The sequence below is a fragment of the Hypomesus transpacificus genome, chromosome 2, assembly GCF_021917145.1.
Source record: "Hypomesus transpacificus isolate Combined female chromosome 2, fHypTra1, whole genome shotgun sequence".
Taxonomy (NCBI): Eukaryota; Metazoa; Chordata; class Actinopteri; order Osmeriformes; family Osmeridae; genus Hypomesus; species Hypomesus transpacificus.
Genome location: NC_061061.1, coordinates 15,330,642 through 15,348,377, shown reverse-complemented (window position 1 = coordinate 15,348,377; position 17,736 = coordinate 15,330,642). Strand labels below are relative to the sequence as shown.

General features: G+C 41.7%; 1 protein-coding gene and 1 long non-coding RNA gene across 4 annotated transcripts; both read right to left on the bottom strand.

Moving 5' to 3' along the window:
* Positions 1–49: 49 nt before the first annotated feature.
* LOC124478930 lies at positions 50–6,226 on the bottom strand. Of its 3 annotated transcripts, none has more exons than XR_006957334.1 (3): positions 5,926–6,226; positions 829–1,482; positions 50–82 (listed from the first exon to the last, which is right to left on the bottom strand). It is a non-coding gene; the product is annotated as an uncharacterized LOC124478930 (long non-coding RNA). The 3 variants fall into 3 exon arrangements; XR_006957336.1 differs by lacking the exon at positions 50–82 and having other exon boundaries at positions 536–1,020; positions 1,281–1,482; XR_006957337.1 differs by lacking the exon at positions 50–82 and having other exon boundaries at positions 536–1,020; positions 1,408–1,482.
* A 2,667-nt stretch (positions 6,227–8,893) lies between these two features.
* LOC124479960 (proline-rich transmembrane protein 1-like) lies at positions 8,894–16,508 on the bottom strand. Its single transcript, XM_047038938.1, has 3 exons — positions 15,932–16,508; positions 14,690–14,857; positions 8,894–9,787 (listed from the first exon to the last, which is right to left on the bottom strand). The coding sequence occupies exons 1-2, from the start codon at positions 16,316–16,318 to the stop codon at positions 14,711–14,713; spliced, it is 534 nt and encodes a 177-aa protein (XP_046894894.1). The 5' UTR covers positions 16,319–16,508; the 3' UTR covers positions 8,894–9,787; positions 14,690–14,710.
* Positions 16,509–17,736: the final 1,228 nt, after the last annotated feature.

Sequence of the window (17,736 nt, the reverse complement as noted above, 5' to 3'; positions counted from 1 at the left end):
TCTCTGGGGCTGAGGCTGCCGAGGTGGTTGAAAAGCTCAGCGGTGGCAGGGCCCCTGGGGTGGATGAGCTCCGCCCTGAGTTCTTTAAGGCGGGGGTGCAAAAGTATAGACCAAAAGTGAACAAGATCATCCTCGTTATGTGTGTAACAAAAGAGTGTCACTGCAAATACTCTAGCGCCTCCGCATGGAGGCTTTTTTAAATGGCAAATAATTAAGTAGTAGACTACAGTGTAGAATGAAATTGGGGAGGACAGGAGGAAAACCGACCAACTGCGTCATGTTATTTTATACTAGCTACTTTATAAATCTACTCGCCTTATAATAAAGGAGGAGCATCCTCCTCTGCCTCTAATGGACCAGCCTCCACTGACAAACAGGTAGTAGATAAACATCCACTTGCTAGGTTTGGTAAGCTAAGAGTTCGGTCTTTAAAAAAAAAGTTTAACATTTTAGTCCTTTAGCAGACACTCTTATCCAGAGCGACTCACAGTAAGTACAGGGACATTCCTCAGAAGCCAATAGGGCGAAGTGCCTTGCCCAAGGACAGAACGTCATTTTGCACGGCCGGGAATCGAACCAGAAACCTTTTGATTAATAGCCCAATTCCCCAACCCCAATCTGTCTCCCCGAGGTGACATTTTACTCCTATGCTGTATGGAGTTGGATACAAATTATTCCTGTCCTCCTTCCCCATCTCAGCCACCATTCTCCCCAAGCCTTCCCTCTTCTCCAGGTCCCTCTTTCCAAGAGCTTTTCATCCCTCCCTTCAAGTCCCTCCCCCTGACAACCCTTCAGCACTTCTCTTTATTTCCACAGATGAAGCCTCACCCAGCACTCTCTCCCCTAGGCTCCCCAGGTCCATGTATGCAGTTTGGAAGGCCTCTTTCCATTGCTCGTCCAGAGGCAACTCCTGGCCTTTGATTAGGATGGTTGACAATGCTCCAGGATCCTCTCTGGGGCTCCCTTCATCACCAGCAGGTAGTGCAAGTCGAGGGGGTCTTCCAGCTCATGTACTGACAGCTACTCACCACCAGAGAGAAGAAAAGAAAAGGAAAAAAGAGGTGGGTGGAAAGGAGGGGAAGTTTTCTTTTTTTCTTGTTGAGTTCTTCAAATTAATCATTTACTGAGCTGCTTCTGCCAATATTTATAAAAACCACCCCCTGACCTTCATCTGTTCCGTGAATCAATGTAAAAAAAAAAATACTCACAGAATTCCTGTAACAAGTTGACATAGATTTGTTTCTCAATGTTAACCAAATGTTCCATGTTAAATATTTTACCTGGAACTTGTTTGTGGAATTGAAAGGAATTTCCACTGTCTTCTTGAAGGCCAATGAGAAAGATCAGTTGTGAACTAATCTCATGTTTACAAATACATTTTTAATCTCTCCATCACACAAATGTCACCTTCATAACAGTGAACACGACACCTGAATCCATGGATTCTATCCTGACTGGTCTTCTCTGGTGTCGGCAGCGTCACTGTAAAAGGTAAATGTCATTGTAATGTCATTACCACTGTAGGCAGGTTAATATCACAAATGTCACTCTCAAATACCTCTTTACGTCTAACTACTGTAATAGAAAATGTGTATTCTTTAAGATGTCTATAATATTCTTTGGCCTAGAAGAATTATTGCTGAGGTTTTAACTTCTGTAAAAATAGCATAACCTTTTGGTCAAAGACAGTAATGTTAAGTTTTTGTTTGCTGACAAACGTCTAACTATTTGACTGTTTGACCCTGGTTGTTTTGCCCATACTCAAGGGTTTTTTGCTCACAAGTTATGCTTCTGTTGTCTCAAGCTCAGTTTTTTAATATTGAGCATCTGTATCTCGTTCCGCAACCTACAGTGCCCTCCAAAAGTATTGGAACAGTGAGGCGAATTCCTTTATTTTTGCTGTAGACTGAAAACATTTGGGCTTGACATCAAATAATGAACGTGAGACCAGAGATCAACGTTTCAGCTTTTATTTCCAGGTATTTACATCAGGATCTGATGCACAACTAAGAAAATATCACATTTTGTTTGAATCCACCCATTTGTCATGTGAGCAAAAGTATTGGAACAGACATACTTAAAACATATTTAAGTGAATAAGACTTAATATTTAGTTGCAAATCCTTTGCTTTCAATAACTGCAGCAAGTCTGTGACCCATTGACGTCACCAAACTTTTGCATTCTTCCTTTTTGATGCTTTCCCAGGCTTTCACTGCAGCCTCTTTCAGTTGTTGTTTGTTTTGTGGGGTTCCTCCCTTCAGTCTCCTCTTAAGCAGGTAAAATGCATGCTCTATAGGGTTTAAGTCTGGAGATTGACTTGGCCAGTCTAATACCTTCCATTTCTTGCCCCTGATGAACTCCTTTGTTGTTTTGGCAGTGTGTTTTGGGTCGTTATCTTGCTGCATGATGAAGGCTCTGCCAATCAGTTTGGTTGCATCTTTCCTTAAATTGGCAGACAAAATGTTTCTGTAGACTTCCGAGTTCATTTTGCTGCTGCCATCATGTGTTACATCCTCAATGAAGATTAATGAGCCCGTCCTAGAAGAAGCCATGCAAGCCCAAGCCATGACATTACCTCCACCGTGTTTCACAGATGAGCTTGTGTGTTTGGGATCATGAGCAGTTCCTTTCTTTCTCCAAACTTTAGCCTTTCCATCACTTTGGTAAAAGTTAATCTTTGTCTCATCAGTCCATAAAACTTTGTCCCAGAATTTTTGAGGTTCATCTCTGTACTTTTTGGCAAATTCCAGCCTGGCCTTCCTATTCTTCTTGCTAATGAGTGGTTTGCATCTTCTGGTGTAGCCCTTGTACTTTGGTTCATGAAGTCTTCTGCGAACAGTAGATAGTGATACCTTCACTCCTGCCATCTGGAGGTTGTTGCTGATCTCACTAACAGTTGTTTTAGGGTCTTTCTTTACAGCTCTCACAATGTTTCTGTCATCAACTGCTGATGTTTTCCTTGGTCTACCTGTTCGACGTCTGTTACTTAGTACACCAGTAGTTTTCTTCTTCTTCAGGACATTCCAAATGGTTGTACTGGCTATGGCCAATGTTTCTGCAATGGCTCTGATTGATTTTCCATCTTCTCTAAGACTCACAATTGCTTGTTTTTCACCCAAAGACAGCGCTCCGGTTTTCATGTTGTTTTCACCTCTGAATACAGTCTGCATAGACAAAACCTATCTTACCCAATCTGAACCTGAGTGTAGACATTCAGTGGTATTTATTGATTGAATAATGTATGTAATAGGACACACCTGGGCAACAAAACACACCTGTCAGTCATATGTTCCAATACTTTTGCTCACGTGACAAATGGGTGGGTTCGAACAAAAAGGTGATATTTTCTAATTTGTGCATCAGATCCTGATGTAAATACCTGGAAATAAAAGCTGAAACGTTGATCTCTGGTTTCACATTCATCGTTTGATGTCAAGCCCAAATGTTTTCAGTCTACAGCAAAAATAAAGGAATTGGCCTCACTGTTCCAATACTTTTGGAGGGCACTGTATTTCCTTTTTAACTTTCTGTTATTGAAGAGTTCCTCTTTTGATAGACATGAACTATAGAACTAATGATGTAACTGTCTGGAATCACTGTATAAAACAGTGCTCAGATCATGACACCTTTAGAGAGCCCTTCTACTCCAGACATCATTTATGATACTGTTCTGGAATTGCTCCTCCTTGATTTTAAGAATAAACAGATAAAGACAAATTCTTCTGACTTCAGACACAATCAATAATCGAAAATTCAACCACGTCAACACTGAAGTTTCTTGATGCTGTCTTTTCCTGGTAAACAACTGAAATGCACTGGACAAAACAATCAAACAAATAAGTATTTTCATGATGTTGACAGTTGTGGACAGGTTCAGGGTAAGATCTGTTAGACGCGTCGATGCGTCTATGTTTAATGCAGAACTAGTTTCTTCAGAGCGTAATAGGATTTTGGTTCGATACAGTGAGAGAGTGCAGTTAGATGTTCCTGTTTTTCACTAGGACTGTGTTGCACAGACTTATGTAATTGTTGTAACATTCAATTCATTCTTCCACAAATGAAAACAACACTGATCAACGATAAAAAACAATCTTTATGAAAAGTATGAAATATGATATATAAAACTGTACAAAACAGAATAAGGAATAACAGATTAAGGACACACAGTCCTCATTGTCAGTGTCAGGACAGTTATCTTCCAGTTCTTCAGTTTCTTTTGTGTTGACACAATTACAACAACCACATAAGTCTGTGCAACACAGTCTCAGCGAAAAACAGGAACATCTCCCTTACTCACAGGCACTTTTGCAGCCGCAGTGTATCACATACAAAACACTGTCAGCGGCAGTTGGTCATCAATTTCTGGTCATCCAACGTGAAAGGTCCCATCCTTTATTTGCCAACCATATCCATCCATGTTGACAAAGGGTAGCTACCTTACTGGTGTAGAACGATCACCTGTCGAACCGTGCCACCAAAATCCTATTAACCTCTGAAGAAACAAAACATAAACCCATCGACAATCGACTGGAATTATTATTTTTTTTGGTAGCTTAGCACGACCCGTTCTTGAGATAAAGATTGTGTAGATGACAGACTCTGGAGCGGGAATCATTTTCTAAAATACTTTTTGTGGTTCACCTTGCGGCTTACTGTTGCATTCTGGAACTATATGTCCAGACTGGAGCTGGTCCGTCAATCAGATCAAGGAACCATGTTACATTATCATAAACACACAAGGGAAAGCTACGATCAGTCTGGTCTGATGTCAGAGATTAGCGCAGTTGTGTAATGACGCTGAAAGTCTCCTCCACAACATTGACTGTGTTTACCAAAAGAAGGCAGAAGGAGCAGAGAACTCATGAACTTGAAACATCTGAACTATTCAGAAACAAGTACACTTGTATAATTTCATCAGACGCTTTTATCTAAAGCAACATACACAAAGTATATATAGAAATAACAGAAGATCAATGCATTACTCTACAGTTATTCTCAGTCGTCAGATTCAAGGAACGGTCTGTTCTTACAAGCCACATTGCAACCATCAGAAGGTATCATCATCACAAACACATCTCGACTGGAAGGCACTGAAGACTTTTGGGGATTCACATCTTCCGTTCGAGAGGTGGTTGTGATGGTGGGTTTCCAGTTGCATACTCTCCAAGTTAGTCATCTATACCCACACACAGGAGTGTTGTTAGACCCTTTTTACTTGGGCAAGTGCCCCAGTAGGGGAGACAGGGTATAGTTGTAACACAGGGAGAGTTGTAACACTACCAATTCCATGAATTAGGGCTAAGATAAGAGTCATGTGACAGTTTCAGTTTCCTCAGATTTCCTTTAGATCCCACATGGAGGTTTTCCAGTCTGTGGTGCTATCTCACCTGAAGCTACAGCAGAAAATGTTATTCTGAGGTAAGAAAGTAAAAATATATAATTTTTCATTTAGTACTTCCACCGTTGTAGATAATGTTTATATCAGGTCAAACTGCAGTTTCTTTAGTAAACAATGGTATATCAACCTCCTGCTAATTTCAAAGCACCATGCTAATACAGCTAGCTAAACAATGGGTGACCTTGGCGGGGATGGTTGTAACGTGTGTTTTGAAAGTGTTACAACCAAAGAGACAGGTAGGAGTAAGAAGAAGAGGCGCTTGGAAATCCTCACTGATACTCCAGTGAAGCTGGCATTGGAAGAGGAGGAGCGTCGAAAAGGGAAAAACATCAGATTTATACATATGAATGTACACATATGGACATGCACACACAAACGGACACGTGTGCATGCACAAACACACACAATATGCACATACACTCCCCATATTCACACATATTTTATTGCTGCAGCCATTCATTTAAAATAAAACTATTGTGGCATATCACTTGGTTTTTGTGCATTTTGTCTAGCTGTTACAACTTACCCCAGTGTCTGTTACAACCTACCCCAGTAGTGGGATTAGTTGTACCAAAAGACCACCTTGAATTTGTCATCATCTCACAAGTCTGTGATATAGTTGAAGAACATTTTAATTGTTGCCATTTGTAGTAGAAAAATATGGGTACTTTGCCTAAAAGTTTCAGACGTGTAGCAAAAAAAAAAGGTAATTTTAGGTGCTGAAGAAAAAAGTGTTACAACCATACCAAGTCTCCCTTATAAATCTGCTGTGTCCCAGTAAAATCTAAAGTTTTAACAATTTGCCTTATTAGTCAGTGCATTAATTTCGATTGATAATCCCGGAAACAATAAACGCAGTATCCCAATCAACGTTTGTAAAATCAAAGCAGTTTAACCGAAAATAGAAACCGATGCTTACAGAATTCCATGTCAGCGCACTCTTCGAGCTTTCCAAATAGCCACTGTGGCACGCACACAGAAGTCCAGTTGTCGGACTCGGCACACAAGTCAGAATTGAGAAAACATTACAAAACTAAAGAAATGTTCTAAATGATAGGCCTTCCGATCAATATATTTGGACTAAAACATGAAAACAATATCACATGAAGCTAAAAAAAAAAAAACGTATATTGCGCTCAACTGAATGCATTTTTTGTTGTTGCACGCTCGCATTAACTATTGATGTCCCTGCCAAAGCTGATATCAAACTTGCGTCCCTTAACTGTTATATAGTGGGTTAAAGCAATGGGACATTTAGCACAGCAAGCTTGAAAGAAAAAAAGGATATGAATAGGGCCCTTTGCCCCAGTAGTTTCATTACAATCCTCTGCCCACGCACATCTATTCATACTGGTCGGTGTCACATTCATACTAGTTGGCGTCTACATGCCCCCTCATGCTAGCGCCAACGAGCCTCAACGTGTATTAGCGAACCAGATATTGTGCATGGAGCATGAAAATCCAGATTCCTTGGTTATTGTGCTAGGCGACTTTAACAAAGGCAATCTCACTCAAGAACTCTCCAAATACAGACAATTCATCAAATGCCCTACCAGAGAAGAGAACACTTTGGATCACTGCTACTCTACTATCAATAAAGCATACCATGCGGTTCCCCAAGCATCACTGGGTCACTCAGACCACGCCATGGTCCACCTGATTCCTGCATACAGGCAGAAGCTTAAGCGCTGTAAGCCTGCTGTGAGGACATCGAAACAGTGGACCAGTGAGGCTATGGAGGAACTGCGGGCGTGCTTGGACTGTACTGACTGGGACATGTTCATGACTGCTACCAATAGTCTGGATGAGCTCACGGAGGCTGTGACATCATACATCAGCTTCTGTGAGGACTGCTGTATACCAACACGCACCAGGGTGAGCTACAACAACGACAAACCCTGGTTTACAGCTAAACTCAGAAGGCTGAGGCTGGACAAAGAGGCAGCGTTTAGGAGTGGGGACAAGGGACAGATTCAAGGAGTCGAAAAACAGGTTTAGCTAGGCGGTGAGAGTGGCTAAACGACTGTACTCGCAGAGACTGGAAAACCAATTCTCTGCTAACGACTCTGCTTCTGTCTGGAGAGGCCTCAGGCAGATCACCAACTTCAAGCCCAGAGCCCCCCACATCACTAACAACTCCCGCCTGGCCAACGACCTGAATGAGTTCTACTGGAGATTTGAAAGACAATTGGACAGTCCTGAACAACCCCTTTCCACCCGTGAGGCCCCCCCCCCCCCTTCCCCCATCTACAGTGACGACCCTCTCCATTTCCATTCAGGAGAGAGAAGTGAACAAACTGTTCAAGAGACAGAACCCCCGCAAAGCAGCTGGGCCAGACTCTGTCTCTCCAGCCACCCTTAAGAACTGCGCTGACCAGCTGTCTCCGGTGTTTACCTACATCTTTAACACCTCCCTGGAGACATGCCATGTGCCAGCCTGTTTCAAGTCCTCCCACCATCATCCCTGTGCCCAAAAAGCCCAGGCCAACAGGACATAATGACTACAGACCCGTCGCCCTGACCTCTGTGGTAATTAAGTCTTTTGAGCGCTTGGTGCTGGCACACCTTAAATCCATCACTGACCCTCTACTGGACCCCCTGCAGTTTGCCTACAGAGCCAACAGGTCTGTGGACGATGCAGTTAATTTGGCCCTCCACTTCACCCTACAGCACCTGGACTCCCCAGCATCCTACCCCAGGATCCTGTTTGTGGACTTCAGCTCTGCCTTCAACACCATCATCCCCGCTCTGCTTCAGGACAAGCTCTCCCAGCTGAACGTGCCTGATTCCACCTGCATGTGGATCACAGACTTCCTGTCTGACAGGAAGCAGTGCGTTAAGCTGGGAACACAAGTCTCTGATTCCCGGTCCATCAGCACTGGATCTTCCCAGGGCTGCGTCCTTTCTCCTCTGCTCTTCTCCCTGTACACCAACAGCTGCACCTCCAGCCATCCGTCCGTCAAACTCCTGAAGTTTGCGGACGACACCACCCTCATTGGGCTCATCTCTGGTGGAGACGAGTCCGACTATAGGTGGGAAGTGGACAACCTGGTGACCTGGTGCAGCCAGAACAACCTAGAGCTCAATGCTCTCAAGACAGTGGAGATGGTTTTGGACTTCAGGAAGAACACAGCCCCACTCACCCCCATCACCCTGTGTGACTCCCCAGTCAACACTGTGGAGTCCTTCTGCTTCCTGGGCACTATCCTCTCCCAGGACCTCATGTGGGAACTGAACATCAGTTCCCTCACCAAGAAAGCACAACAGAGGATGTACTTCCTGCGGCAGCTGAAGAAATTCAACCTGCCAAAGACAATGATGGTGCACTTCTACACAGCCATCATTGAGTCTATCCTCACCTCCTCCATCACCATCTGGTACGCTGCTGCCACTGCCAAGGACAAGAGCAGGCTGCAGCGTATCATCCGCACTGCAGAGAAGGTGATTGGCTGCAATCTGTCTGAGAGCTCACCAGGGAATATCTGTCATTGTTCTGAAGTTCATAGACAAGACGTTAGCCCAGTTTATTGGATATTGGTTCAGATACAGTTAAAAATGCAGACATTTAAAACAAACTGAAATATTTTCAATATGACATGTCTTATGATCCTTCCTGTCACAATGATATTAATGACAGAATGTTTTATTATCGTAACATTTAATGACAGAGATTTGGTATTATAATGTGCAAGCATCACATTTGAAACGTTTAAACTGTGTCTACAAATATGAGTATGGCACAAAGCCATAAGATCATTCATATACAATACCTAATGTTTAAAAAGTATAGTGGATTTGCATGCGAGAGCATTTGGCTTGTGTCATGGTACAGAAGTGAAAGAACAGAATATACATGTTATTGGCTCTGTACTTGTTCTGTGAAAGCGTACAATAAAGCTGAATATCATCTAATAAGGATAAAAGAAAACATAAACATTTAACAATTGGTTGGTATATTTTGTTTTAGTTATACTACCTATAACTGCAGTCCAAGACAGATTTCCCTTTGGCGACAATAGAGTTTTATTGTATGTTTCTTATTATATTGTATTCTTCCTGGTAATTTCATTAAACTACATTTATCTGCAGCTCCCACTGATACATACATGCACATACACATTGAAGCACAAACTGGAAGATGATTGAAAAAAGTATGGAGGAGTTGTGGGATCCAGGTGGTAAGAGTGTGTGTTTGTGTATGTAGAAGGGAAGGGGGTGGGGTAAAATCAATGTTGACCAATGGCAAATTTGCCAGTGATGACAAGTAGGATGATCCAAAGGATGGCAATGGCGATGCCGGTCCCCCAGGGTGGTGTATTAAGAATCCTGGCCCGACGAGAGTTCTTTAGAACCACCTCCTGATCCTTCTGGTGGTTACCATCTCTCGTCTGGAGAGGGACAAAGGGGTGGTACAGGGACGGGAAGAAGGGAGGTGGGGAGAGGGAGAGAGAATGGTGGGTGGGGATGAGGAAGAGGAATTGGAGAAAGAAGACGGGGATTGAGATGATGGGGAGAGGAAGAAAACAGAGATCAATATTGATGGATATTAGCAGAGACGAAGAAATTCCCCCCAAAAAACTAGCCTAACTGCTTGGGTCTTATCTCTATCTCAACTAGCTAATTTAATCTGTAATGTAAGGCCTTGCTACTGTCAGACTTTATATTTTGTTGGCTCCAAAACAGCAGACTAGTAAAAGAGTGGCGGAGAGAGAAGAGTGAAACGAAAGAAGAAAAGAGACAAAGGCAGTTTGAGCTCAGTCTTGGCAGGAAAATGTTGCGTGAGAGGAACCTGGTCTACTCATTTAAACCTCCAGATTGCTGGCAGCTGCCAGCCCTCTCTGAGTTTATTTTTTGTGTTTGAGTGTATTCGCACATGGGTCAAGTTACAGGTTGGTGAACGGCAGCCCACCAATCCAGAAGGTTTAACCAAACTGGCCCTTACAAGTTCAGGAAAGGGTATCTCCCTTACGTTCCACTTTCTTCCGCGAACTCTGACTGTAGAAAGAACTGTCATTTTGATCAGACAGTGCGGCATGCAATACACGACCAGCACCCCCCAGCAATTTCTATGGGCGGCCCTAAGCATTGGTAATCTTGTTCTCAGTTCGCTCAACTGCTCAACTGGGCGTTAGCTTAGGGTGTGTGTGGGAACAAGGGCTGGAGAAGGCTTTCTCATAGGCTAAGCTTGAGTGTGACTTTGCCATTTTTACAACACTTGTTGGTTGTATTTTTCTTCTGCTATGCTTGAATTCCCTGTAAAACACCTCAGTGCCTCCGAAGGACTTTGAAGCAGACCATTTCTGTATCTTTGATCTACATTCTTCATTATTCTTGAGTCCCAACTTTTGTGTGGTGTTGCTATCTTTCCACTTAGCTGACTGATGAAAGCATAAACTCCTGAACCTTGACTGAAGCCACATTGTAGATAAAGATAAATGACTTTAGAATGGAAAAACCAGGATGTCTTCTAAACAAAATAAATGTATACATACAAATGCCAAAGTGATTATGATAAACAATGTTGCAAGAAGATGACAGTAACAGAAATTACAAAGAGTCAAATACACAGCTAAACAGCAGTGAAAGTGAAAGGGAGGCAGAGCGAGAGAAGTGACATGAAAGCAGAAGAGAGACAAAGACAGTTTGAGGTGTGGCTTGGCATGAAAATCCTATGAAAGAGCAGGAAAGAGTGAAATGTTAGTTTATTGGATGTTGTGAAACAGAATGGGATAGTGAATGGGGAAGTAAGGTCGAGATGTATCTATACATATATGTACAGTACAACTGCTTTATATCTATGGAGGTGCCAAGTGAAGGCCTTGTTTTCCTTTACAGTGCAATTCTGGCCCTGCTTGGCTCCAAGTCGAAGAGACTTGACAGATATTGATAGTTGTGAGAAAACCTCCCAGACAGTGAACAATTTAATTAGCCTGTTGTCATAGCGACCAGTGCTTTTAAGAGATTGTTGTGTAGGCCTGTCGATGTCCCCTGCCCCAAGTAGTCTATCTAGGACATTTCAGTCCTTTGCTGAATTGTGTTTACTAACTTTTGTGTATATTGAACCTCCTGTCAACCTCCACTCCGAAACCCATATATCACCTGAAGGGAGAACAATGGCCTGTTTGGGGAAGCATCCTAAAGCGTGCTGTACTCAAGAACACAAGATAAACAGGAATCTTAAACCAGCAAATCTATTGTTCAACAGACTATTTTTTTTCTTCTGTTTGTCTAGTCAGGCTCTAAATGTCTTATCCATTCTCCTCAAAGGAGGCATTTTTTGTGACTAATTTCCAACTGTGTTAGTTGAAAGTAACACCATAAACCAATGCAGAAGAAATAAAAAATGCACTAAACTTCTTTGTCAACTGAAATCAGGAACTGGGAACTTGCAGAAACTAAAATAGGGGAATTTTTTAAACCAATAAAATGGCAAAGAGAGCAACTGCTAAAGCAAAGATATTGACAGTGTAGATAACTCTAAGTACTTGAGATCCTCCCAGCAGATTCTACATACCAGAGGCCTTAAAAACACTTCTGAAGTCAGCATTACAAACAAGGCGACACACAGGGAACTAGACTTGGGTCTCCCAGCAACTCTTCAGACAGAAAAACAGGAGATAGAGATTGTGAATCATTTAAAACAACAGCACAAATCTATCAATTCTATCTTTCTGCTATAAGACATGACAGATTCAAGTTACCCCAACCCCCTCCCAAACTAAAATAGACTATTCCAATTATGGTCAGACAAAGTATATGTGGATGTCTCTGTGCGTACAATTTCATACAGTAAGTCTGGAAAGGTTTTCCAAAGACACTTTCAGGAGTTGATAAAAGGAAAAGCAAATAAGGATGGGTTGGGTTGATACCATTATTTTCTTTTACTCTTTATAAGTTCCTGTTGAGGCTGTGTTTCTCAAGGTTGTGTTGTAAATAGGGGTAAAGAGAATGAGCATTACTTTCTTTAGTGAGAGGCATTATTGCTCATTCAATCACAACAAACAAAATGTCATGTCAAATGTCAAGAACAATGTTCTGATTTATTACATGTAAAATGTCTTATTTGCCATTTCTCAGCCTGAGTTGACTAGGTGTGAGTGGAGCATTGCGGTCAACAAAATGCTGATTGCTTGAGACAGGGTCATGCAAAGCATGTTTTTTTGAGAGTGGCTACACAAATAAATCTCCTGAACCCTGGCCCCATGGCAGGCTGTGGAATGGGGAGTGGAAAGAAGAATCCACATGTTGACAATACCACAACTGGCATCTAACCCATTTCACAGCAACCTAATAACATTTGTAATTTTGTTTAAAGGTGAGGTTTGATCAGTAACATGTCAGTAGGTGGAATAAACTTCAAGTAGGCATCCCTCAGCAAGTAATAAAGTGAGAGATTTAGTAGAAGAACTTCTCCCATTTCACGTTTAACAAAGTTAAAATGGTGTCTAGGACACTCCTTTGGAATCTGGCTGCCGGTGCCGAAAAATGTGGAGAGGCAAACGAACATAATCGGTCTAACACACTCTTTACTGGACACCACTTCAGAACATCCTGACTGGAACCAGACCACAAATTCCTCTGTAAATGACCTCTATTTGCCATCTGACTTGGTTCCCTTGTCCGCTGTGTTAAAAAGTATTTGTGTGTGTGAGAGAAAGACAGATTCCAGTTACTACCCCCACTGCTTCCGGCAGTAAAAACAATCCCTTCCCCCTCCCTATTTCTGTTGCGCAAATAGAATCCATTTGGCCTTGGAATAATTAGATTACATACCAGTTTCCTTCCACCCTATACTGAGGAGCAATTTTGATTATTCTGGAGCGTATGTGTGTTGTCCAGTGTATAGCAAGGTTTTAGCATCCAAAATATGAGGATATTTGAAAAGATCTGTTAAAAAAGTAGGAATATATGAAATATCCATTGAATACTCAGAGCATGGTTCCTTGGCAATCAACAGGATGTAGCCTTAATTTTTTGGATATTCCCTTTTCCAAGTAAATTTAGGCCAAAATATAAATAATCTAAGAAATAAAAATGCCAAAATCCATTCAATACATAACTTCAACTAAATATTCACTCATATTTCGGAATAGTTGGTCAACACAAGCTACAATTTCCATTCAAAAATAGCATCATCCTGTCATCCTAACCAAAGGTTATGTTGAGTGACACTGTGGTACTTTGGACAGCCACCTTAATGTTAAAGTTGAAAGCAGCATTGAGCCAAGGTCTAAGCCCATAGGAGAACTGGAGGTTTGGGTGCTTACACCATAGACCTATTATTAGTAGACCAAGTATAAAAGCTGATTAAAGATGGAGCCTCGTTAGTTTCTATTGATTGTACTCTGTGGTGCATTGAGGCTCGAAAAACAATGTTCAGTCAAACCATATTCTGGCTGGTACGGTCTTGCACAGTCATTTGGCTTGCCGGAAAGGAAATGCAATACCACCAATATCCATTGGGGCCTTTGCTTCAAGATAGGGGTGCCAACGTGCATATCTTGCTACAAAGAACAGATCCGTAAAAATACTTATTGAATGTATTGAAACAGTTGGGACTGTATTGAAACAGTTGGGAATGTCTGGTCATTACTGTCAATTTTAGTTACTAAAACTAATTCCTAGTGTACTTTCTAACTAGGATCTCAAAATAAATTGTGCTAGTAGCTAAAAAATGTTTGAATAGTGTTGCCTCATTGTCAATAAGCACCATTCAGAAAAAGAGGCTTCAGAAAAGACTTAAGGATGAGAGGGTCTGAGACAGAAAGAGAAAGGCAGACAGCAAGAGAGACAGAGAGAGGGAAAGATCTTTGAAAGACAAAGAAAGTCTGTGTACAGAGTTGGGCCTTTCTAGAGTCAGAGACTGGGACAATGCTTGGAGTCACAGTCAGTGCATCAATGTGCAAAAATCAAAAACCCTCATTTAAGTTTTGCTTAGGAGTGGTAATTTGCATATGCACTAGGGGGAGAATAGAACAGAACTTGTTTCATTGGTGGAACATACTGATCATTAATGAGCTCACCCAAACGTATTTTTATTAAGATCTAAAGGTATTCAAAATGTCAAAGTGTTAGATCTTCAAATAGCAATGGAGATGTTATTATCTGTAGTTTTATCACGATTGAAACATGTACCAACAAAATTACTGCATTATTACTGAATCACTGGACTAGACACTATCCAGTCTCTTAAACATAAAAAACATGGGTTAGTCATGTTGTTCCCTTGCTAAACTAAAAGAGCCATAGTTTCAAAAAATCATGTGTATGAAATCAGCAAAAACTATAACCTGTAGGATTGGAGCTTTTCCTTATTGGCTGCGCACAACCACAGACAAGACAATCCAGATGATGATGATGGCAAGACCGATTCCTAGGCCAGTGTGGTTCAGGTTCCTGGCCCGACGAGAGCTCTTCTGGGCCGCTTCTGCATTTCCTTGGTTGTTAGCATCCCTGGTCTGAAGTGGGAAGAGACAGGAGAGATTTGCTTCATTTGAGCTCTGAGATTCATGGCACTACGCTGTTAGTACTACAGTACTGAGAGAGTAAACAATATAAGCCTGAAACATCATCTCATGTATCACGTATAACCTGGGATCCCACTCTTTTTCTCAAGGTTGTCATCAGGATTAGCTGCAAGCACAATGAGATTTATCCAATTTGATTTGTATCGTTTTTAGGAAAGCAATGTCCTAAACCCTCAGGAAAGGAGTTGTACAGTGAGGGACCCTCTTCTTGTGATTTTATGGTAAAAATGCGAAATAAGTTATTGGAAAATACAAACGAAGATATCCAAAAAAGAGGCGAAAATTATATAAAGGTTGAAAATATAAAATCGTTTTTATAAGGCCCAGAATGAGCGTGCACACAAACTTGAGGATGACGTCATCTCCCCTGCCAGGAAATGGGTCCATTTACCAGAAATGCTCCCTTCATATAACGTCATCATTGCCTTTCTATTGTTTATACATATACATATTTATGTTAAATAATATGTGTTTCAAACATATAAGCTGTAACAGAAAGTTGTCAAGAAAAACTTTCTGGAATGGAACACAAAGTGCTAAGAATCCCGTAGAATCATGGGGCATTATATGGTTACAGTAGTCTCACATAGCAATCTCTGTCTGATGATTCTCGATAGAAAAATCAAGATAAAAAGATAGACACACTCACTCACACTTGTTTCAAAAAGTTTTAGCCTATGAATTGTCTGTTGTTTGGTATTGTGGTAATAGCTTTGTTTCAGTCTGTTTCAATAGTTGGTAATTCATTAATTCATTAATTACCTCTGCTTTATTTTTACGTGTGCAATGTTCTTATCCATATCAAAGAGAACAAAACGTAGCAAATGGCCTTGATTTGGAAATATTTTTTTACTTTGCTTTGATACATTTCAGCGCAAAGAGGCGTCATTTTTCTGTAAATGTCAAGGCTTAGGGCTAGTTTTGGCTGATGGCCAATCTCAAATAACCTAGATGCAACAAGATGCTTCTGCTCAAAATCGGAACTTGGCATCAACTCCAACTCACCGAAATGGAGGAAACCAGCGCGGCGATTCCAATAGGCAAGCAGCAGCAAAGCATCGTGAAGATGGAATATCCCAGGTAGTCTGGCACGGGGTTTGCTAAAGGAGCGCAAGTCACGTATACCGTCGTTGGTTGTACTGCAACTGTGGCTTGGGCGCCCTGGGGGTACATGCCGCCGGGATAGGGCTGGCCGTACCCCGGGGCTCCCATGGGTTGAGGCGGCGGTACGTATCCTTGCGGGTGGCCGGGATAGTATCCGGGCTGGGGCTGGCCTGCACCGGGGTACTGGGGATATTCCTGGTATGAAGGTGGAGGTGGTTGTCCCATCATAGACTTTTCCCCCGAATTCCAAGCCGCAGGGGGGGCGCTAGGACTCTTGTTTGGATCCATAACGGTTTTCTCTTATCTTCTTTTTACAAAAAAAAGTTTTGAAAATAATGTATTTCCACAGACTAGCTTTGCCACATCCACACCCAATTTCAGTTGTTTAGGAACTGCCCGGTTGTGAAACTTGATTATTTTTCTCTCGTCCTCTCTCTCTGTCTCTGGATGTTCTCATCTGGGCGGGGTTGTGAAGGGGGTGTGGATGTGTGTGTGTGTGTGTGTGTGTGTGTAGGGGAGGGGGGGGGGGGCTAAAAGGGGGCAAAAAATGAAGATCAGAAGTGGACAAGTTCATCCTCGTGATGTGTATAACTAAAGAGTATCACTACAAACACTCTAGCGCCTCCGCATGGAGCTTTTTTTTATGGCAAATAATTAAGTAGTAGACGATGAAGAAATTGATGTCACCCTGCTGAAATGATGGAGATGGGTTACACGTATGGAACTATCTGATTGAAAAATGAATTTCTCAGTTATGCCTTATATTATACTCTTGAAGTTGTATTATTGGAAATGTGATGCCAAGCTGTGACTGAGTGTGAACAATAGAAGTGTGGAGCATTGGTTTTAATAGAGGATGGGGAAATACCACTCAAAGGAATGCAGAGGCCTAGCCGTAAATTAGGACATACATTTATGGCCTAGCATCGGGAACTCCTACAAGCCATGTCTGAAGCTGTCGTACCCAGGTCAGGCGTAGGTCTGTGTCTAGGGGTTTTCTATGTTTATAAAGCATGAGCATCCCATACCAATTAGAATAAATTTGATGTGTTTACACCCAACATGGTCAGATTTATGTAAGGACAGAGATGCCAATGTGGTACAGCTTCTGTAATCAGAAACCCTAGTAGAGGAGCCAATTGGGTGACAAAGCGTAGAAATTGACACCAACAGAAAGGTACCAATAGCAAAATTGACACAAATAATAGGAAGAAAATATATATGTGAATGTCTGGAGAAAACTTGCCAGTCTGGTCTTGGTAGCACACTCACTTGGATACTTTTGTCACCCTGTGTCTGAATAAACCTTTGCATCAAAACTCTGAGTTCCAGTGCATTTGTTTTGGATTTATAATCATTTTAAACGTTTGGACTCAGCCTTATTTTTGACTTGTCAGGACTTAACATTTTTCTCCACTACGAGACTTGGAATTATTTCACTACACAAGAGAACTTACAAAATTAAATACGATATAGACTACAGTGTAGTATCAAATTGGGGATGACATGAGGAAAACCGACCAACTGCGTCGTGTTATTTTATAGCTACTTAAGCAACTTATCTACTTATAGCATATGCTCTGCCCCCCTCCTTCACACAGCCCTTTCCCCTCTACCTGCAGGTGACGCTATTAAAGCATTTTAATCTGAATTTAAATAATCGATTTCTTTACAAAGAGAGAATTTTTTTAATAAATTGTACTAAA

What these genes read in the sequence shown, in the direction of transcription:
- LOC124479960 (XM_047038938.1), bottom strand. Translation starts at nt 16,318, where the DNA reads ATGGATCCAAACAAGAGTCCTAGCGCCCCCCCTGCGGCTTGGAATTCG. An exon ending in CGCTGGTTTCCTCCATTTCG is followed by an intron (nt 14,858 to 15,931) that starts GTGAGTTGGAGT and finishes TTCCCACTTCAG; the next exon opens with ACCAGGGATGCTAACAACCA.